This window comes from Haemorhous mexicanus, chromosome 1, assembly GCF_027477595.1.
Source record: "Haemorhous mexicanus isolate bHaeMex1 chromosome 1, bHaeMex1.pri, whole genome shotgun sequence".
Classification (NCBI taxonomy): domain Eukaryota; kingdom Metazoa; phylum Chordata; class Aves; order Passeriformes; family Fringillidae; genus Haemorhous; species Haemorhous mexicanus.
Genome location: NC_082341.1, coordinates 123,796,922 through 123,821,029, shown reverse-complemented (window position 1 = coordinate 123,821,029; position 24,108 = coordinate 123,796,922). Strand labels below are relative to the sequence as shown.

The 24,108-nt window shown below is 40.9% G+C and overlaps 1 protein-coding gene across 3 annotated transcripts in view; it reads right to left on the bottom strand.

Annotated features, from left to right (window-relative positions):
- The window catches only part of SGK3 (serum/glucocorticoid regulated kinase family member 3), a 56,151-nt gene that overhangs the window by 24,802 nt on the left and 7,241 nt on the right, over window positions 1-24,108 (bottom strand). Inside the window, exons 1-2 of one of the 3 annotated variants that reach the window (XM_059861601.1) lie at window positions 9,056-9,367; window positions 1,775-1,980 (exon numbers count right to left, since the gene is read on the bottom strand). In XM_059861601.1, coding sequence (XP_059717584.1) covers window positions 1,775-1,852 — 78 coding nt within the window. In that variant the 5' untranslated portion in view covers window positions 1,853-1,980; window positions 9,056-9,367. Of the gene's footprint in view, window positions 1-1,774; window positions 1,981-9,055; window positions 9,368-24,108 lie in introns of those variants that run through there. The other 2 variants (XM_059861612.1, XM_059861592.1) reach the window with 2 other exon arrangements.

Here is a 24,108-nt window from a genome sequence, read left to right as displayed (position 1 = left end):
TGAAGACTATACAGTCACCTGAATCTTTCCTAGCCTTTATCACTCTGACCTTTCTTCTCAGCCCAAGTGAGAACCCTTCTTACTGTTCTTTACAGAACAAAAGAGACAGTTATACCTACCACAAATTTGCTAAGACCAGCTTCCCCCTGTACCCCTTTCTCACTCCCTGTCAAAGTACTGATGGGATCCTGTCATTACACACAGCTACAGAACAGGGGACACAGTAACAGCACTGACACATGCTGGAATTCACAGTTTCTACCATGAAGTTTAGTATGACCCTCACTTCTGTTTTCAAATCCTAAAATATAAGTGATAATATTCGAAAGCTTGGTTGTGAAAGCACTTCTTGTCAAGTTGCTAATTACTCCCTGGCACAGAAAGCAGAAGACAGCAGGACAAAGTGTACCTCTGCACAGTGTAATCTAGGCTGGATTCTCTCCCCTCTCCTCCCTCTGCCCCCCATTTCTGATGTTTCATACTGCTTCCTCAAGGGCATGCCCAAAGAAAGTGCCTTTGCATTGCCCAGGCTGTCTCACAGACCCGCAAGTAAAATGACCTGGAAACCACAACATTAGTACATGCTCAATGTACCACACTGGCATATTTTAACTGCAGAACTGCCAGCACTGAGGCAACAAAACAGAACTGCTCTGCTCAAGTTTAGACTTTCACAAAGGTTTTTCCACTCACCTGAGTTTCACATGAATGCAGAGGTTTAAGGAATTAGTAAAGTTCTCTTTTGTTTAAAGTTCCCTTTACTGGCACACTCCTTCCCCAAGCTACATCTTTACACACTTGTAGAATCAAAGAGCACTGTTCTTCTCCAAAAAAGGGAGGTGAAGAGGAAAAGGAGACAATTCCTAGTAAAACATTGTTTTGTTGTATTCTTCAGACAGCAACTCCATATTGTTTCCACAGTGTTTGCATTCCTCATCTGAAGAGTGACTAACTCACTCAATGAAAAAAAAAATCTTAGAGGAAGTTGCACAAGAGCACAAAAACAGTTTGAGCCTTCTAAAGGAAGAATTTTGATCTTGTCATTTAGGGTTATATCAAAGCCAAACAAAAATCCATACCACACTATTTTATTTTTCAGTATGCAATGCAAAGAATTTCCCACACAATAGGAAGACTTCACAACCAGAAAGTCATCCAGAAGGTAAAGAAAGAAGTGGGAGAGAAATTACAAGGAAGTGGGAACAGGATAGGAAAAAACTCATAAGCATGAGAATCAGAAACAGGAAGGAAGACAGAAAAAAGGTTTTGAAAAAATTTGATGGTTTGTATTTTTTTTTCATTTTACACAAAAAAAAAATACAATAGTATAATAGGATATCTGTGAAAGAATGGATGTCAAAACAATCAAACAAACCCCCACAAAGAACCAAATTCACACTTTATCCCTTCACATGGATAAATGTAAAATAAATGTCTTCATGAAAAATCATGTAGAATGCCAAAAATGGTACCAGAATATTTTCCCTGTACTCGGATACTTAAATATTTTCTACGAGCAACTGCAGCTATTTTGGGGTAAAATCAGCAGAAATTTGTAAAGGCAAGTTCTTTTTGCAGAAAGCAACACAGGTGAACACTGTAAAATATTCACAGCTTTTCACACTGGACTATGGCCAGTGCTCACAAGAGCAAGGAAACTGATTTCCATAAACCTATTGAAAATAATATGAAGCTTAGGAGCAGAAGAAGAGAAAGCAGCACTGCTAGGCACCAACAGCCTACGCCCACAGTGCTAACTCTCTTACATACTTACAGTAAATCTCTTTTTCTTCTCTCTGTGTTCATCAGAGCTGGGAATGCTAACACTTGGGCAGCTCTCTTTGAGATCCATGGTGTGTTTCTTGTGACAAATTCCTTACAGGACCCTGCTCTGGGTGCTGCAATTAGGAGGTCTCGTCAACGGTACTGGTCCAAGATCCGCAGCTTTTCTTGAGAAAATCTGAATTCCATCATGTTACCCTAAGTGAACATAGAAGGAAAATTTAAGTACAGGAGCTCTTAACTCACATTGCTGAAAACCTGTGTGGCAAGAACTTTTGCTGGCAGGAAATGCACATTAATATGTACATATAAAGCCACAAGCATGGCTGTTTTGTAAACCTGTAGTTCTTTGTTGTTTCACTGAAATCACTCACATTCTCCAAAGACACAAGTGCATCCAAAAACTCACTGAGCTGTGTAGACATACTGGAAACAGATTTGGGCCCACTACAGAGAATACTTTGTAGGAACAAAGGGCATGAAGAAATAATTGAAGATGACAACCTGGTATCAGACATCTGAGAAATGCCACCAACTTGTACATTCAGAACAATTTATTTTAATACCAAAGGTTTTCAACTGCAAGAATCTCTACCAGAGGGCACTTCAGATTTGTCAGAACATGCTGAGTGCATTTAAATGTCACATCAGAGATGAGAGATGACATGAGAAAAACTAATTTTTCATGCGAATTTTAGAGAAGGACACAGGCAGCATCATGTGTCTGAATATTTACCTTCTCTGCCCCTCTTTCCCCTCTTTCCCCTTACCAGGCATACTTTGTGTTTGGCAGAACACAGGGTGTAAGGTTCCCTTCAGTGGAACAGTTCAGTTTCCTTGCAGAATGTGAGAAGGGCACAACACAAGAGACTGAGAATAAAGCCATCAAAAAGGCAAAAAGCTTAGTGTCAACTAGATGCCTCTTTACTCACAGAAGGACAGCATTTTCCACACCTACCTTGAGAACAAGCACATTATTTACTGGACCCCACTGATAACAACAGGAGCTTCAGCAGTGCTTAGGAGCAGCCAAAATTAATGTTGCATAGCTACACACCTCTGTTTGGGCCTGCACAGCACAGCACAGCCACCTGAAGTGCTTCACTGAATGCAGCACAGCTTTAGAACAAGATGTGTCTGATCAACTCACAAACATGAGAGAAGTGGCTTAGAAAGAGGGAGACCTCAGTTCTCTTCAAAATAGCCAGTGGAAAAAGGAGCGCCCAGTTCAACACTAACTCCCTATTTTCTTAAAACAGGGAAGTATAAAAGTGAACTCTATATTTCATATCATAAATTTCCAAAAAGCACAAACTAATCCAATGCAATTCTGCTATTAGAGAGACACCCATATTTGTGTTGGCACAAAGGCCAAAGCTCCTGGAATCCAGTGAAAAGATTTGTTCTTGCTACCCAACTAGTCTCAGTCAATTCACTATTTTTCTTGCTCTCAAAAGCCAGATCATCAAACTTTATGTTGTTATTTCTCTTTTTGCCATTTAAAATTAAGTTAATTTTCAAAGACCTATCTGATGACTTGAACAAAAAGGAATGTTTACAACCACTATAATCACAGCTAAGTGATAGATCATCCATACTGCAAGATATTCAGAAAGTTATTTTTAGCTACAACTGCATTAACCTTAATTTGATTGTTTCCTACTTCACCAATTAGGTAATTACAATGTTGGGCAGGGTTAAGCCTCTCCCCACCTTTATTTGACTAGAACAGAGCTCATTCAACACAGTTACACAGACCATGGGTTTCAGATTGGTTTCTCTTTTCCTTTGGAAAGCTACTGTTAAAAGCTTTGTTACACTGCACACCTTCCTCAATTTTACACCAGCATGAGATTAAGAGTGTTTTCCCATTGCCACACACTAAAACTGAGATGTAAAGGTTAAGTGAGCTCTTCCCTATCTTAAGAGGTCCAGTCAACAGGCACCACTTCCAGTAAGTGCTTTACTAAGCTTAGACTTTACTAAGCACTTGTGTCAATCTTTATCTACTTCAGGTCCAGTATCAGGAACTGAGCATAAGCCCCTGTGTTTTATCTGTCTTACTGCTCATCACAGAAAAACAAGTAAAGCTTCAAAATGGATTAGGTGTTCCCTGATTAATATCACTCACTGTCCTTCTCCTCTTGTAAACCAGCGTTTGTTACAAAGGTTTCCAAGTTGCCTGCACTCATTTTCACAATACAGGCTGTATTTCTCTCATCCCTCCAGTTTCTTATTTTTAGTGTCAGAGTTTTAAATGCCAGTACAGGAGCCGTATGGATTAAAAGCTCAGTCTTGGAAGACTGAGCTTTATTTCATATCTGAAGTTGAAAGATCTCTGAAAAACAAAAGGAGGAAGTGTCAACCAGATTAATTCAGGAAGAGTTTATTCATCTTACTGGGGAGATGAAGAATAAATCATCTGAGAAACCAAAACTGTTCACATTTCATTCTTTGAGCTGCCTGGAAGATCACTGGCTGCGATTATTTTCTTTCCCTGAGGCATCTCCTCTGAGCCGTGCCTGGGTCACCAACACTAAGCTGAACTGACAAACTTGGAAGAACTGCATTTTCACTCTGCCACTAAGCTCCGGCGGATCAGAGCTTTCTTTCAATTTCTATTTCCCTCAAGCATATCAGCTCTTGAGAGCTTCTTACATCTGAACTGTAGGTCTGACTACAGAAATAGGGACAGACGTGCCTTAATCTTTACCATGCTGCAGTTAGGAACACAGCTGTAGTTTAAATAGCAGGTAAAATCACTAATGCTGTGATAACTACATGAAGTAATAATGGAGAGAAAACAGTAAAGACATTTTTATCCACAGCTTCAGAAGTGGAAATTGCGGCATTTTGAAGGATGCCAGGTACAAATGAGTTTAACAGACACAGTCAGCAGAGAAGTCTCTACCTCTGATAACAGCATTTCCTGGAACTAAAAACAAGGGGTTCAGTTTTGATAACAGACCAAAGAGGAAGGGAATTTTAGAAAACCACATATCAAAGTAAGACCCCTCAAATCAAACCTGGCCACCAGTGAAAGATGTAGATAATGTAGATAACCTGCAAGACAGATTAATGCTGAGACCAGTGTTGTCCAGAAATAGCTAAAAGTTAAACAGGCTTACAGAGGCCTGGAACAGGAGAAAGCACAGAAAAAGTCAGAGTAGATCAGAAGTCACCAGTCCTCCTGGCACAGTTTCAAGCCTATCAACAGCTACACTGTCCATTCTCTCCATGGGAGCTGTCAAAAAGCCAGCAGCATTTTCACCGTTTCCTGCAGGAAGCCACAACAACATCAATTTTCAGGCTGACCCTTGCCTGCAGTAAAGCAAGAGCATGGCAATAGCAGAACCCTGACACCACGAGAGCATACACAAATCTACTACACCCACAAATGAATGCCTGACTATAAAATCTTCAGTGCAGCTTCCTAATAGCTGCATGCAACAGGCAAATACAACACAGTTTAGCAGTATGTGGCATCCTCCTTTTACTCTCTTCTACATAAGCAAACTGCATTAGAAAAGGTTTTTGAAGTTTAATCAGACTATTTTATTCTGGACTGAAACATTTTCTCTTCTTTTTAAAATGGTAATGGCCTAAAGATGGTATAACTGTATAATCAGAAGATCCTTCTTCTGGGTGCTTATGCTTCAACCTCTGCCTAGAATGTCCAAGGCTAGATCAAGTAGTTGTGTACTCACCTGGTGCCTCTCCAGCTGCTGCCACATTTCCTTAAACACCTCTAAGGCCAGGGCAAATCACACTCACTCTCTGAGTAAGACAAGGGAAGCAGAGACAAGAACAGACAAAACCCCCAAGGGACTCTCCCTGCAAGCACGTTTGGAGGAATCACCAGGATTCATATCCATTGGAACAGCATATGGGCACTTCCCTCTACAGTAATCATCTGCCCTGAAGATCTTAGTTTGGGAATGAACCATCATTAAACCAGCTGCTGAAAAATCTCACCTGTGATTCCAATTACAAAAGGAGCCTGGATATAAAGAAACCGAAAGGAAGGCACAGGAGGCACTCCTATTATTCACTATAAACACTACCCTATTTCTTCTAACTTTAGAGAAAGCATCAACTTTGGCATGCTTTTCATCACTTCCTCAGTCTTCTCCACAAATGCACTGGCTCAACATGTCACTGGACTTTACACAATCTTGTAGAAAACCCAGAAAGTCAACTTTTTCTCAACCTCTCTGTGGAGAAATAGTGTCCCATTCTTGTTACCAGACAGCAGCTGACACACAGGAAATGAGAGATAAGATATTCAGAATCCAGTGCAGGATGAGGCACTGTACATGAAGTCAAATGGTTCATAAAAAGCCGAAGGCAAAACACAGACTGCTAATATCTAAAGACAGAGCATGGCCAGAAGCTGTTCAATAACAAGGTTCTGGAGAAAACAGGTTTCATTCACAAAAATACATCCTTTCAAATACCACACTACATAATTTACACACATACAATTTTTAAAGCAGTAACACTAGACACCATGGAAGATCTCTAGTGAGACTTCACCTGAATTAAAAAACAGAGGACTAACCAAAATACTCTAGTCAATCCCTGGCTTATCTCCACTTTCCCTTCTAGAGTATAATTTGAGAGAGTTGAGAATTGAGCCACTACTCTAAAAGAAAAAGCCTGCTCCCTGTTTACACATCCACCCACTACCTAGCAGTTTTAAAAATTTCTAGTAGCACCACTCCTCTGCAGCAACATGGGCAAAGTCCAATTCAATTGAATCTTTCTAGTTACAGGAAAGGACTGCAAGTGAAAATGCAACTAAAGGAATGAAATAATCAATTACCCTCTTTCTGTCTCTATCAAATTTACTTGGGAGAAGTCAGACAAACATTACCTTCCCATGACTGTACTGCACCCAAGAATATCCCTTCTGCCCCACCTCCCAAAAGAAGCTCCAGTAAATTACTCCTAACTGGCCTATAACAAGATTTGTGGCTTGGATTAGACCTATTTGCATTCATATTTATTACATGACAGAACACAGTTTCTCTGCTGTGGTAAGCAAACCCTGAGTAATAAAACAGGTCTTAAGAACAAATACTGCCAGTAAGAGGCAGTTGTCTTTCAACCCTGAACACATTTCCATAGAATTCCATTCTCCAGTAATTCCATTTAGCCTGTGTCCATAGTACCCACAAGGATCACTGTGTCTCAGATGGTACAACTTACACAAACAACAGAATATATTAAAAAATCCAGTTTGTATTACACTTGCTACCTGCACATTTCTTGGTGTGCTTTCTCAGTCTGCCTATACACCAGGTCAAATGAAATTTTAAATGTAGATGCCTAAGGATAGCACAGCTCAAGAGTTGCAGCAACAGCACCATAAACTACTTTGAAGAGCTCTTACAGACAGCTGACAGCAGCCACCTGCAACATAGTCAGCTCTACATAAGAGGGCAGTCAGACTTCAGTAAACACCAAGCCAACAATCCAGCCTCATTTTACCCCTCTGGATGAAAATGAAATGAGAGAACACCGCATTTCAATTCCAGATATACTGGACATGCTCTTACATGACCTTCAACAGAAGTCACCAACAGCCCTCCCTCGGTTTCACTACATAAATACAGAATTCCAATCTATTTAAAACGGATGTTGCTGCTAACACACGGAACACGGAGAGAGTTCCAGGGTTTTATGCACTGTAATCAGCAAAAGGGTAAAATCCATATAACAGAATATAGCTGGATAGTAACATAATGAAATATGCAAATCCAAGTTACAGGCCACAATCCAGAAATCACACTTTTGAAGTCCGGGCTTTACAGAATTGATGCCAGCCTAGAACCATAAGGCTGTTGGATAATGAAAAGGCAATAACTTAAACACTGGAATATAAATAGCAAGCAGCAGAAAGACCCTTTAGCAATATACAAACTGCCCATCCAGTTCACCACCAGTTGATTCATCATGTTACATCAGTGCAATCACAGCAAGTATTCTTCAGGGACAGTTTACAGACTCCCACAGGTGAGAGCACACACTGAACTCTCACTTATTTCTGTGCTGCACAGAGAATGAGAAGGTTCAGTTCATAAGGATTCACAGATTAGTGGCTTATGTACAGAAAACAGAATTTGGTGCAACAGCATCAGATGTGGTGAGGCTGTAATTTACATCACAGGTGGGAATTCGAGGCTGGAAAGCAATTTTAACACATTATGTTGTTATTATTATTATGTTACATTATCATGTAACCACTAGTGCCTACTTCTTCAGCTTTGCCAAGGTTTTTAAAACAACCAGTACTTCTCACTGACATGGGCAAGTCAATTGTGCTGCATTTCTGATCTAAACAAAAATCTCAAAGTATCTTTTAAGAAACAGGTAAGTTTTCTAGCTTCATGTTATAAGAAATACCATGCATGGAGACTACCTTAACAACACTGAACTTTCCAAAATGCTTTCCAAAAGCTAGTAACAATTTTTCCTGAAATCTAAAGTATCATAAAGCCTTCAGGAAAATACTCCTCCATATGCAGCTTCTGTTTTTACCATTAGTTCATATTACAGTCATTGAAGAAACTGATGTGCAGGTGAAGGAAAAAAAAAGGTCAGAACTATATTTAGACACTGAGACTGAAACAACACCGATGTTAGAAGAATCCAAAATAGAGTAACATCAAGCCTTAAAAATACAGTCTCATTCTGTGTGTGTGTCTATAAAACCACTTTGAATGTCTGAAAGAAGTTATAAACAAACCTTAGCTACAAGGACACTGCAGCAAGTGATATTCACAGAAATCTTCAGTGCAAGAAGAACCGTAAGGGCATTCAGGTGACACTGCTGGGCTCTGATGAAATGTACTACCCGCATGACAACGTATCCTAAGTTTAATGGGGAATAAGAAAGGCACATTCCATCCTGGAAAACTACTGCACGGTTAGAAGCAGCAGTTACACCTTTATGAGCTGCTAGAGGAGGAAAACTCACATAAACACACACACACACACAAAAAAAAAAAAAAAAAAAAAAAAAAAAAAAAAAAAAGGACGAGCCATAATACTTTACAACAGCCTTTTAATTAACCTCCACAAAATTAAATTCCTCAAGGGTACCTGAATTTCGACAAAGCAGCGTTGCCTAAGACGCTTCAGTGCTGCTCTTCCGAAACAGCAGCACGTCCTGGCTGCGAACCACTCGGAGAATGAGGACAACGACCGCGCAGAGGCCGCCCCAGTTCCCCTCCCTGGGTACCACGGACCCGCACCTACCTCCACCTACCTCCTACCTCCTCCTCCTCCCGCTGCTGCTGCTGCTCTTCCTCCCCCTCCTCCTCCTCACGGGCGCAGCCACCGGCTTCACCACACCGCGAGGACCTCGGGAATGAAAGCAAGCTTCTCTCGCCTTCACCCCAGCAACTATTTCTGGGCTCCTCGACTTGTAGGAAGTTCAGGCGCTCCTCCGGCTCCCGGCCCAGCGCCCGCCGCCGCTGCCCCGCGCGGCCATCGCCCGCCCCCGCAGGATAACGCGCTCGGGGCTCGGCGGCGGGGAAAGGGAAAGGGAAAGGCGGCTCCGCCTGGGCGCGGAGGCTGCGGCCGCCCTCTCTCTCTCCCTCCCTCCCTCCTTCTTTTCTTCCCTCCCTCCCTCTCTCCTTGCCTGCCTCCCGCCCCTCCCCGCCCGCGGCGCCAGGCTGCCCGCCCGCCCGCCCGCGCAACCCTCCGCGGAGCCCGGCTTGCCCCGGGCTGTAGGACGGGGCCGGGAGGTGAGATCCTCTCCCCCTCTCGCCCTATATATATTTATATATATAAATACATATATATAGCCACACTAGAATAAAACACTTTTAAAACCATACTTTGTTTTAGGGGCAAGTTTTCACTTCCCCTAATCCCAAGGCTTCAGTCCCTTCTCCCCGTCCCAGCCCCTAGGGGGATGCTCCTGCTTCTGCTGGGCGGCTCCCCACAGAAACTCTGGAAAAACAGCAACGCTCTGGTAAAAATAACTGAAAATCACCGCTGCGCACACGAGGGGTGTCAGTTTAACTCTTCAGTGTGCCCAGGGGTGCCCACAATCCACCGGCAAGGCCGTCATTAAGCCAACCAGCCGCTGTAATGAAAGCTCTCCTCCTGTATGGGCAGGAGCAATAACACAGGGGAAATGAGAGAGGTTTGTATGATATCTATTATCACTATTTAGGGAACTATTTCTGCAACCTCTGAAATTTCAGGGGTAAGTTTCAACACCCCCACTAAAATTCAACCGGATGTCTTAAAATGATCTGTAACTTCCTAAGTTTTCCTGAGCAAACTGAGGCCATAAAACAGTTATAAAAATATAAATTATAGGAGGAAAATAAAAAGCTCCTTTAATGACAGTATGACTCCTCACTTTATTTTGTTAACAAGATCTAGAAGTGTGAGACAAACAGGAGTTAGCATGGATTCTGTTTAACAGAAAAGACCACCACACCCATTAAGTTAAAGCCTCATGTTTACTGAGGATCTGCTGTGCTTTCAAACATTCAGAGAAGGCTTAAGAGGCAGGGAATATCTAATGCAAATGGTAACACTCAGGATGAGTTAACAGCCTATGCCATTTTAGCTTCCTCCCTATAAATACCTGAAATGTTTCTTGGGATTTCAAAGGCTATGTAGAGAATAAGCTAGTGTGAAAATACTGCAGCCCACTCCACGGTATTACCAATGTAACACAAGAGTGTCCCCAAAACCCCACAAGCTGTCATGAGGAACTGTTCTATTGATTATGGAGAAGCCCCATGTTCTACAGGCCTGCCTTCACAAGACTTGTGTTTGGGCCTGACAGGACATGACAGTGCTCATTTCAACAGTCACAGGTATTGGCAAGTATCGGGCAAGCAGCAGTTCAGGAGATCCTGTTTCTGAACAGTGCTGCTGCAGAAGTATTCCTGCATAATACTACACTCATGTGTCAGGCACTGACAGTCATCCAAGCATTCTCCAAAAACAAATCAGAGAAGCAGTCTGGCAGTTTTTAAAATACGTCAGTGTTTGGATTAGTGTGTTGTAACTGTGTCCACACAAGCTACAAGTCAACTGGATCACAAGCTCCCATTTCACTAGAGTCTACACAGGAAGAAATGAGGAATTTTACCATCCTAACCTGCCCTTTCCTGATTTTGGAGTTTTGTGGTTTTGGATAGGTACTGCTAGATATTGCGACTTGGCATTGTAGCAACAGCCTTCTCTTGCTCCTTCGGATCTGGCAAGGCATTTTCTGCATTCATAGAGAGGTTTGAAGAGGCTTTGTTAGGACTTCTTGTGGTGAGCCCCAGACGAGAATGCTTCTGAAGTTCAGTCAGTTAGAATAACTCATTGGCAAATAATTTAGTCAGGTAATCTGTATTCAAGAGCTATTTTACTTTGCAGTTGTTGAGCAGTGTTCTGCTTCTGTCTGGTTGATAGTTTTCAGTTAATCATTCACTTCTCAGCAGATCAGTTAAATGGAGCTATTGGACTGATTTACAGTACAGCCTCAATCCAGGAAAGGTGAGAAGATGACCCTGGCTTGGAGATAATTTAACTCTGTCTCCCTGTCCACACAGTCTAAGCCCTAAACCTTTGACTAAAGAGCAGCTATTTGTCCTTCCTCACACTGAACATCCCTCTGAAGATTGGGCTGTCGAGCAGTTAATTTATGCACTTCCTCTCCCTGTTCTGGTGTAGGTAATTAGAGATTAGCAACATGGTACATACCCTTAAATTGTAATTTGCCTGAATGAATTCCACAGTACATTCATCTGTCTACTGCATCATGCTATGCAAAACACTGTTAAGGTCCTAAAATTTAAATAAATTGTAATTTACAGATTTGCTTGATGAGCTTTTAAAAGCTAATATTCTAATGTCAAGGTGGATACCTGGTGGTTAACTGCATAGCACACAGAGAAATGCATGGAACTCAGCTTGCCTTTTAGTGAAGTTAAAGGTCAGCATTCACTCTGACATTTTTGTCCCCAGGAACTCCTTTGCATTCCCCATTTATGTTTTCTGAGCAGTAATACACACAAAGAACCTCATTCCCACCGCTTTGCAGTACTTTGCTTCTAAGGAATGTTACAAATCCATGTAGTGCGCTGCCATCCCAACTATTTTAAGCCTTTGCTCAAGGAATATCAGTGATATATTAGTGGTGGGGGAGGAAAATATGAGAAAACAAAAGAAAAATGAAGGACCCATCTCAACCCACTGCAAATGTGAGAGGTCACAGAAATGCAGAGTACCTTTCACATGTTACTCCAAGCCCAGGAAGAGCAGGAAGCAACAATATGAACTATTCAGTTCTGGTTTTACTGCAAATGTCCTTAAATTAGTATGAAAACCTTGTCCCTGACCAAAGATCAAAAGTCTCATTTTATAGCATCAAGAGAATTATATAGAAAAAAACAGAGCATAAAAAACCACTGTAAGACAAAGACAAGCAGGAATACAGATGACTTATTTAAATGCAGCCAGGAGTTTTGCTAGTGAACACTGTTCTATATAAATATACCATGAAACTTTTGTATACATTCAAATATTCACACAAAAAGCACAGCCCAAACCACTTGACAAGCACAGTCCAAGAATTTTAGTTACTTGTAAAACACAGCAGGTCATTGAGCAACAAAATCATTACTTCACTATCAGCTTCAAATAACACCACAACTCTCCATTTCAGTTCTTGCATCTTCAAAGGCATATCTTAGCCTATCTCGGTTAACACCAAGCTTTGTATGCAAGCTTTGTGTCCTCACACAAAGGAAAACACAACCTCCTTGCCCCAAAACAGACTGTTAAGAGGTTTGGACACTAAGATGAGATGGTGTTTGGAATTGAAGCTTCTTCTGTGCCAGTATCTTGCCAGCTGTTAACTCCAGTTAAACCAGATGTGTCTGTTCAAAACCCTCCAAACATGATACGGTAATAGATAAGAAGCAATCTTTTAAATAATTATTGTTAGCCTTTAGCCCATCAAGCCCTGGACTTAGACTTCATTCAGGAAACAACTCTTGATCGCTGTAGTTAAGATCACATGTGCCAACTGTTTTAATCAAAGAGCCCAAGTCCCAGCAGGCTGTACCCACCTGCACAGCACAGAGGACATCACCCTTTGGAAAGGCTTCAGGCTGCAATGGATGGGCCTCACAAAGACACAGGCACCGCAACTCTGGGCAAACACTGTCTAACACCAGGGATTCTGGCTGCCACAAAGACCCCATAAATGTATGAAGACAGATATGCATCTGCCCTGTTCTATGAATTACTCTCACACTGCTCTCCAGCCCCTTGTTTGGCAGCTAATTAGGCGATGCTCACACCCCACCACCTGATTAGGAACAGAAGAGGTTTGGGCATGGGCCAGTGGGGACCTGGCATTCACCCCTGCAAAGCATGGCACCCAAGACTTGTGTACTGGAGAAAACAGTGTCCTGTTAGACTCCCTGGGCTCATGAGATTACCAGAAAACACAGGCTACCATGGACAACATCAAGTAAGAGAAGACACTGGGTGGGAAGGTGAGCTAGATAAAAGCCTGAGAGTTAAAACTGTAGAAGAAATGCCAGCTGGGTAAGATTTAAAGCTCACAGTGCAGGTGCAAGCAACAGTATCACCAGGTAACTGTTCTTTACCAAAGCTGGTTTTGTAACACTTAATGAATGTATGCATATTAATACATTTCATTTAACTCATTTTCATAGTTGCATGCCTGTCCTTATTAGAGGAGTCTGAGTAATGGTTCAGTTTTACATGAGCTGCACAGAGGAAATGATTTTTTCCCTACTTTCTTTTTGTACGCTAGATCAGCTACAGAATGTCTTCACATGACAGTCTTTCAATTTGAAGGAATGAAATGAATACTTAAAAGACTGATTCATTGCAAACATATACTTCAACCCCTTCTCCCAAGCAAACTAACCAACCCACCAGAAACCACCCCAAGCCTCCTAAACACGGCTGAGAGATTTAGTATTATCTTTTGACAAAGCATAAGAATTTGGCTAGTAAAAGGAGGCTTCATTCATAGTGAATTAGTGAACTGCCAGTTTTCCAGCACTCCAGACACAAAGATGATGATCCATGAGTATTACAAGAAGAATGTCCTGGAACACAGAGGTTAACGAACATCAAAACCACGATCTGCCACACTACATGGACTCTCCCTCAGCACAGCAAACACCACAAATCAAAATGATGAAAAACTATAGAAAAACCATAATAAACTGCATCATTTTGTGAACATCACAGAGTGTGTATAACATGAACCAGAAAAATGACAGCAGCACCACATCAAAGAAATTCTTCACAGAAGCTCAGAAAAAACTGGTTTAAATCAACTGAAGCATACTAAAGGAGCACAGGTACACAAGCAAGCATTCTGCCAATAGCATAAATGAACGATGAAATTTCAAAGGAAAATGCAATACTGGGCCGTGAAATACCATATCTGCAATTTCAATATATGTATCTCTGTTTTCCTGATTTCATCCTCCTCAAGTACTTTCCTCATGCACACACCAAAATGTATTATTGTTAGTCTATATGGAGTACTTTTTCTCAGGTTATTTTCCCTTTTTTCTATTATTAGTTTCTAAAAATTACTTAGCATGTAAGGCATTTAAAGTGAACGGTGAGTTCTGTGCACATGAACTGCCTGGCCAAAACCCTGCTGTTTACATCCTGTTCACTTATCACTCCAACAGCTGGCAGGGTTCCACCAGGAGACATCACCCAGCCATAGCTGTGTCCTTAGGAGAAGCACAACTATCCCAGGGCACATGGCCTCTATCTTCTTTTGCCCTGCAGCTGCCCTCACTCACTGCAAGCATGCCCAAGTGAAACCTCCACGAACTAGTTCAGCTGCCAGAAGAAGAACAGTGTGAATGCTGAACTCCTGATAGCCTAGTTTACCTTAGTTATCAGTTATCTCAGAGACCCACAGTGTGGATACTGCCTCAAGCCACCTCCACTTGCTCACATGGAAGCACAAAAGATTTACATGGGCTCCAAGAATACGAGGGAAAAGAGAAGCACATTGGACCTGGCTTACCACCAATTCCTGCAAGGGTGAATACACAGATAACAAAAGGGACTAAATAGATAACAAAAGGACAAAGATACCCAGCTGCCTTACAGGCATATAGCAACACATGTGCTTGACATGTCACATATACAGCTTATTGGTCCATGCTGACATGCTCTGGGACTAGTTTCAGCAGACATGTGTAAAACACAGTAATAAATTACTGCACTGGTAAACACTGTGAAGCTGAAGTTATCAAATACAGCCCATAAAGTATAAATTGTCAAAAACCCCTCCCAACTGACAGCACTGTATGACCTGCATTCTGCTCTCAACAAAGACTCTTTGGAATTCCATTTATAAATACAGTTCTATAAAATAGGTCAAGTCTCTGAGTTTCCAGGAGATCTGAGCGATTTGTGCAGGAAGGTATACCAAAGCTAAGTATAAAAGAAAAAAATCTCTCCAAGTGGTAATTCTGTATGGATGTTTCTTATTTCAGCCTCCTGAATCCCAGCTACAGCACGTTCTGCTAGAATTGCAAATACAGGCTGGGGTGAACAAACATGCTTTGGTAAACAAGTTCTCTGGCACACAATGTTATGTAGGTGGGGTCTACCCAGAATGTCAAGAGTTCTTCCTTAAATTGTAGAGATGAGCAAGAACACAAGGACCCTGTTAGCATTTTCAAGCTATTTACTGGTATTCTAGTCAAAAGAAACTGAACAAGGGCTTTGGTTTGGGGTGTGTATGTCCCCTCACAAAAGGCTCACAGGCTTTTTCCAAAATAAAAGCATTTTAAAGGCAGCCTAGAATCTACAGAATTGGCCAGATTTGTTTTTGCTATTCTATTAATATTTCCAACAAACTGTTTATGGCAAAAGACACATCAATTCCACATCACTAAAGCACTGTTATGCACCAACTCAGAGTAGAAAAAAGGTAGCAACAATGAAAAAAACCAACCTACCAAAGCAGGAAGATGTATCTTAAAATCAAAAAAGAACACAGATTTAAGAGAAATGCTTCAAGAGTTTATTTTTTGCTGACCTTACTTTGCTTCCTTGTTTATCTAGTCACTTCCCAGGTTTGCCAGATTTCCAACCCTATTCCTGACCCACAGAGAAGATGTACATTCATCTACTAGCCAGAGAGTCTGATTTTTGTTCTCCAAGAACATTTTCATTTTCACATTTTCTGTCCTGGGAACTATGGGTCAGTGTTTGAAGGTACATATGAGTCTGAACTTTTAAATCAGTTTCAGAAAGGATTTATCACATCAGCAATATTTTACATAAATATGCATATGGTTCTCTTATACCAGGTAAAACCAATACAACAAGAAGTAGGTACAGATGATCAACTTCTGGACTCCACTAAACTAATTTTTTCTTTAATTTACCTTTCTTTTTATAATATGGCAATCTAGCAGAAGCCAGGTAATGAATATTGTAAATCTAAGTATGAAGCAGAAGCAACAATTAAATAAATCCATCTAATCTCAACACTAATTCAAGACCACTGTTCCATTTTGCAGCTCTAAAAAGGATCATTGGCAGTATTTAATATTTGAGGTCAACAGTTTTTTGATGTTAGGTGTTGTGGTGTTGCGGGGTAGGGACCACATGGAACGAGGCAGGATATTGTAGGTCACAGCATGCAACCTGACTACAGGTAGGAGAAATTACCACAAAATTGTATCTATTGACATTTAGCTTTGATGTACATACAGCCATTTTATAAGGGACAGTAAGAACCAGATTATTTAAAATCATGATATTTTCTTGAAGTCATTGTTCAAATTACTCAAATGTTTCATATGAAAATGTCCCTGCACACAATCCAAGCTACTCTTGGATATATCAAGAGCAAGTCTTACTCCAACTACACTTTTCTCCAACAATGCTGTACAAATGAAAGTAGTTTTTGTAGATGACAGCACGATTCTAAGTTTACACAAGAACACAAAAGAGCAGAATGTCAGAGTTTTCTAATTATATGGCAATCTTTGTGTCAACCTGGTTCATTAAATGTTTTTATAAATCTTTGAATTGAAGAAAATTTTTTTTTCTAGAAAGAAGATAAAAGATTTCGTAAAGCCATGAGAACTCAAGACGTACATCTCATGCACTGAAGCTCTTGATAAATACATTGCTATTGCATTGGTATAACAATATGGGATATGTATGCAATCTGTATACCATTCAAGAAGCTACCCACAATCAGTCTCTGTCTGGATGCAATTGCAGTGGCAGTGAGGATCTCCTAACTGGAATGTGCACCGTGCTAGTGGACGCTAACAGGAGCAGTGTTGGAGGAGGGTACTAATATCTCTCACTCTTGGATGGTCTGAAGCACATGCATGCAAGCTCTCAAAAATCTCTCCATGTCACAGCAGCTCTGTTTCCCCTCAGGTCTGGGATGAGTCAGTAGCAGTTTGCTACACCAAATTGCTTCCGATTCAAATGCACCTTGCGTTTATTTAAAAAGTGTTGCGGTAACAGCCCTTCAAAATACCCACTTGAGAAATAATGTTTCATTGTTCACCTTTATGTAACTGTGGTTCTCCCAGGCCTACGCTGCTCCTTTTTTTGATTTGTTTGTCACCAACTTATGCCTTCCCGAAAGCAGCTGTTGCCACACCAGAACCTCAGGGAACCTCAGAACCTGCCTGTGCTGCGGCCACCTCCCCCAGGGAGGCTGGGGTACCGGGAAATGTCCAAGGGGTCCTCACCACACACCTCTGTTAAAATAAAGTTGGGATAATTGTGGACATTTTCATCCTTCACCCATCCATCTCCCCCGATTGATGTAGAAGTGAGTCCAAAGTCAGAAAATACAACCACTGTTTATTTCTCACTCTTACAGGAATGATGACTAATCTTGAGAAGAGAAATGCAGAAGTAATCAGGATTTTTTTAAAGTCACAGTAAGGAGGTTGGCTGTTTCTACTGCTGACTCCTATTTCCAGCATTCCTAGACACATAATTGCTAAATGAAGTTTTTCATATGCACTTTATTGCATACATTGTGAACTGTCCTGGTTTCAGCTGGGATAGAGTTCATTTTCTTTCTATTAGTTGGTACAGTGTTGTGTTTTGGATGCAGTATGAGAACGGTGTTGACAACATATTGATGTTTTAGTTGTTGCTAAGCAGTGTTTACCCTAAGTTAAGGGTTTTTCAGGTTCCCATCCTCTGCCACTGAGCAGGTGCACCAGAATGTGGGAGGGATCACAGGTGGCACAGCTGACCTGAACTGGCCAAAGGGATATTCCATACCTTAGAACATCATACTCAGCATACAAACTGGGGGGTTGGCCAGGAGCCACCAATCCCAGCTCAGGGATGGAATGGGCATCAGGGCATGGTGAGCAATTGTATTGTCCATCACTTCTTTCTCTTGGGTTTTATTCCTCTCTTTCCATTTTCTCCTTTTTCACTACCACTACTACTACTTTTATTATTATTATTATTATTATTATTATTATTATTATTACTTTATTTCAATTCTTAGACTTTTCTCACCTCAACCCATGGGTTGTACCTTTCTCCAGTTCTCCCCTGCATCCCACCAGGACAGGGGGAGTGAGCGAGGGGCTGGCTGACATCTGGGGTAAAACCATAACAAGAACCTGCACAGGTAAACTTGTACCACATTTTCAAATCTTTTTATTGGAAGGATGTCCCAAGTCACACCAGTCTGAGCAATTTACTGGATAAACAAGAGGCAGTAGCACTTCTATCAACTAACAAAAGGACCAGTGGTTGAGTGAAACAAAAACTGAACAAATAAAAATCAAACACCAAAGAAAAAGACATTTTTGATATTTTACATAAAAGAAAATCTGAAAGCATTAATATGCCAACCATGGTGGACAGGTAGAGCCAAACTGTACTTGTATGGCTGCTAGAATTGTGGAAGTATGAAAACAAGATGTTGGGATTACTTATTTAATTTGCATGGGATTATATTCAGTTTTGTTTTATTGTGTGTCCAGGAAAGTTGAGAGGGGAGACCATGACTTCCTGTCGTATCTGGAAGGAGAGAGGAAAACATGCAGAACTCACACTCCTTTACTTTATAACCAAAATAATAATAATAATAATTTTGAGATTTTCTTTTGTAAAGAAAGAAACCACTCAACAAAAACCCCAAACATATATGGGGGGGGGGGGGAAGGGAGGGCAGCAGGGACAAATTTACTACAAAAGTAAGTAAATTGGATACTAACAAAAGATTATTCCAGAGAATAATTGTTAGTATCTTCTGAACACATAAATTGTGAAATTTGTCTTACATTTTAACCAGATCCTTTTCTTTTCCAAGTGTGGCAGCACATGTCACAGTTTTAATTCAGAGGAAGTTCCAAACTGACAGGCTTCCCACAGCAGGGTGGGTGCCTTTGCCACTCACCCTGGATGTGAAACAAGTCAGTGGTAATCCTTTAGCATCACTGCTGTCACCAAGGGTGAACACCCAAAGGTTCAGCTGCCTCTCAGGAGTGGAATGCAGCACAGCAATCCCCATCCAAAACAGCAAGGGGAGGCATTTCAGTTCATTGCTGAGGTCACCCACATCAAGCAGCAGCTCAGCTAATGTATTCTACTGTCATTGCTGTCATGAGCCATGGAGAGAAATCCATGGTTGGAAGAGCAGCTGACCTTTGTACAGTGTCAACAACTTGTGAAACAAAATCTGGACCATCCCATGAATGGGCTGAGGTTACAGACCAGAAATGGAGACTAGATGATCTTTAAGGTCCCTTCCAATACAAACCATCCTGTTATTCTGTAAATCTGAGAGGATACACTCTCCTTAGGTTTTAAATTGATGTTTCCCACTATGGTAGATCCATTGTCACAGCACAATGGCAGACAACAAGCACAATGAAGACCCACACAATCTGAAGCCTTGCAAAAACAAGCCATTTGCACTGACAGGGCTAATCAGTTTAAACAACAACAAAGCCATTAAAAACCACCTACAGCACCAGGGTTATTTGTTTGATATCTCAAATCTACATATCAAACAGCTAGCAACTTGGAAGTCAAACCAAAGAGCCTGAACAGGGAATCTACTACCATGTGGTATCTCAACAGTCACATGGCATAAAGAACAAAGGCCTGTGAATTGACAGCACTTTAGTTTAGTTTAGACTTAAACTTCTGATATTTCAAAATCAGGGTGTTTTTACATTTAAAAAAGGCAGTGGATCCTTTAGATTTGTTTCTAGACAAAGGGAAAGCAACCAGTTCAGAGAAAAGTTGACTAAATGTCTTTAAATGGGAGGTGGGGGAGCCCAAGAATGTAGCAAAGAAAATGTGAACACAAGAGACACTAAGAGGGGAGACAAGAAAGAAGCAGCAATTCCTCTACAAAACAATACAACCTGATTATCTGTGCTTGTGCCCTATAAAAATAAACAAAAGCAGCACAAGATGTATTTGTCAAGACAGGTACAGCATGTGAAAACATAGTCAAATGCTAGCAATAAATATAAAATCTGCAGAAGGACATGAGAATCAGCATGGTTAAGGTAGAATTATAATGCAAAAAAAAAAATACTAGCAACAAAAAGAAATCCTTATTATCAACACATTTACGGCCTAAGAGCAAGTAAAACCTTCTGGCCCTACATAGAGAAAAGCTGATGAGAGATGACACCCAGAAGATCATCATGTCTAGGACATCAGTCTTCACCAAAGGGGTCAAATGCAAGCAGTTATTGGCATAAATAATAGTTATGACAGGTAAGACTTCAGGAGGAACAGGAGAGAGACAGAGAATGTGAATGGAAGTGTATGCACGTCTGCACAATGGAAAAAAACCCAAGTAAACAAACCAAAGCAACAAAAAAAAGGTAAGAATATTAAAGACCCAGTGAGTCAGTCAGTTGAACTTCAAATTCCTGGGGAAAACAATCCAAAACAGATCAATTAGCAGCACCTGGAAGATAATCCTAAGTAATAGACAAAAGAGATTTGTTAAATCAGATTGCTAACTTCCTCTGACAGCCTTCCAGAGAGGTAGGAGAGAAATCACAGATGTCACACCTTCCCTTTAGAAAAGCTTTGAAACTGCCTTGAGATATTTTAACAACCGGGTTACAGAAGCAGGAAGAATAAATATTAGTTCTGGATGTGAGAAACAAAGGTTAAATATATCATCATCAGGACAGAGTAGTGATCTGGAAGAATGGAGTGAAATGTAGCAGGTTATATGCAAAATATTGCCCACAGGCAGGAAATGTCTAATATGGAAATAAAGGATGGGAAACAAGGCCTCAGACTATAGCAGGTCACAAAGACAAATGTCATGCTGCTCTAAGACAAATATTGCTGTGAGATATAAAATAAGAGTGGAAAGCCTGAGCATAATCTGCTGAACTCAGGAAAGTCATTCTACTTCCCTCTGTTTTTGTTGGAATACCTAGGGCATGGTGGTCCTACCTGTGGGGGTCTGGGGAACAGAAATAAGAATGAAAACTGGTCTGGAAAATGTGACTTATGGGGAAGTGGGATGGACAAGCTAGTGTGGGGTGGAGGGAACCCACTTGAGGGGTAGCTGTTATCTTGGAAGACTACTTCAAAGTGAAGGGAATTGTCTCTTCAGGACAAGTCCTAATGAGCTTAAAAAGAGCACAAAAAAGGTTCAAGCATTGGAGGAGGGGAGACAAGAAAATGAAAAAACTATTGGAAGGGTAGTGAAGCAATGGAAGAGATTTCACCAGGAAAGAGCTTTAAAAACAGGTGAAGGAAACACTTCTTCATAAAACACAGATTGCATCTTGAGACCACTTGAGACTGAGACCTTATGGCTGAGAGCAATGGTTGAGGAATGCCATGGTGGCAAACCAGAAGTGAGGGGAGGAAAAAGTGGTTTAGAAACATGAGAGAAGCACTGAGGGAAGTCAGCTGACAGGAAGGAAGCTGGGAAAAACAAAGGTGAAAAATGAGACTTCCATTTGCAGGGAAAGTAATTTCAGAGGTGTGTTACTCTTTTATGAGCAATAACTTACAAGGATGCACCTGAAGTCAAGAGAAAAGACAGGCTCCAGGTGCTTGGACCTACTCTTGCTGCAGTTTTTGTTTCAATCTCTACCTTAGCAAGTATTGCAGTGCAAGAAAAGCATATCCATAGAGAGGAAGACAGTTGATGCTGAAGATGCAGCACCCACATGACCCATGTTGGCATGGCAGGCTGCCTGTTTTGCTTCAACCCAGCTTTAGCCTGGTCCTGTGCCTGGTTCAGTGCTAAATGCATGCTGGAAGAATATCTTCCAATCTTACTTCATCTGAAAGGAATCCAGCTCATGTTCTCCAGGATCCCCCAGCAGAGTGAACCACAAGGGATGTACTCCAAAAGCACGCTCCTGAGCTGAACTAATAATGTAAGAGAGACTCAGCTGAAGCCAAGCCAGAGGAATCCAGGGACCAACTGTGACATCCATGTGGCAGAGACCAAAGCAGGACACACCAGCCACAGCAGAGCAGAACAACAGTGCTTTCCTCCACTGTTACATTGACCTAAATGCTTTGCAGCAACAAGCATGACTGGAGTGACAGTGTTCACTCTCTAGACACCAGGCACCAACTGATTTGAGACAACATATTGACAATTTTAACTGACATCTGATGTGACATATGGACATCTTTGGTAGATCTGTAAATACACTGCAACAACTATCACAATATTTTAACTTAGCAACTGCATTTGCTTTAAAATAACATTGCTAATAATCTGTCTTATTTTTCTTTCTTTCTTTTCTTTAAATGAGGACCTATGTCTAGGGACTTTCTGACTCATAGATTAAAACAGCAAAACCAAAACAAAGGGCCAAGCACCCAAGTCATCAATCTTTTCCAGCTGCCGAGTCATAGAGCAGTAAACAAGACAAAGAATCTTCCTAGTTTCTCCTTGCCACTTCCTAATATCAACATATTTTCATTTCATAAACTTTCTTTTCCTAAAGAAGTGTCAAATTGTGCATGTCTGTGTGTGTCCCCTGTCCCTGTTTAGATTCTGAGCTTCAAGGACATCCTCTGTTCCTCATGCTCTGTAGCTTCTGAAATATTCAGCCCCTTTGGATTCCTTCTCAAGGACTGTTTTGCTTCTTACTCTGTGCACATCATGCATCCAACATGGTTCCCTGAATAATTATCCAGGATTTGACTGGGACATGGATTACTGCAGTGGTTGATGATAAAATTTCTTTCAGGTCATTTCAAGTGATGCTCCTATGTAAAACAGAAAACTGATTTGTGCATGCATTGACAAGTTTGCAGTTTAATTTTTGAGTAAAACCCAGTAAGGGTTATGAGGTTCCTCCTTCTACCTCCATTTCCATTCTTTATAAATAAACCCACATTTTATGTGTAAAACCCCACAAACAATCTTAACTAATACTGACAAATACAATTAAAGCATTTGCACAGAAATTCAAGATACCTTTTAATACATGAGAGAAGCTACAGAAATCTGGTTTTACTCCCAGATAATTAAACAAGGGGATAAATGGCTGAGGGCATAAACCATAAGAATATCTTAACTGAGGATCTGAGCCAGCTCGTGTTGCAGAGCTGTGTTTGCGAGACAGGCATTATTTACACATTCTGGTGAAGTACTCCACAGATTTAACATTTTAAGGCAGTTTATGAATTTCTAATGTCAATTCACATAAAATGTGCTTAAAGAGCCAGATGCTAGGACCAAAACTAAATGAGTCATAAATCTGAAGTTCATCTGAACTGGCGAGGTTAAGTCAAGCTTCTAGTTTAAATTTACATTGCCTTGGATGTGTAAATTAACATCCAAGCAGCAAAATTTACTTTTAATTGGTTTGGACCGTAGATGAACTCTTTCCTTTTTAGTCTGCCTTCTGATTTTAATTGGGTAGAAAGCTACTGTAAATATTTTCTTCTTTCTCACCCCTTCTTCACAAGGTTTTTCATAAACAAGTGAGGTATTGTTTAGCTGCTGTGCACTAGACCCCACACACCCCAAAGCAAAACAGAAAAAGTATGTGTTCAGATTGCTACAGAGCAGAATTTTATACATTTTTTGATCACACACCAGCAAACAACTTGCCTTCCTCCAAACAAACTGATCAATGCAATTTTTAGTGTCTTTTGAGCTTTGCTTCTCATCATCTGCAAGGAGAGAAGAGTAGGCTTGGAAACTTCGGCAAAGGAACCTAAACAGATTTGCTCAGCAGTCTCCAAGTCTCTGGTCAACAGCTCAGTGCTGTTCAAAGCCCAAGTACAAGTGCATCACTGTTCTCTCATTTAAAT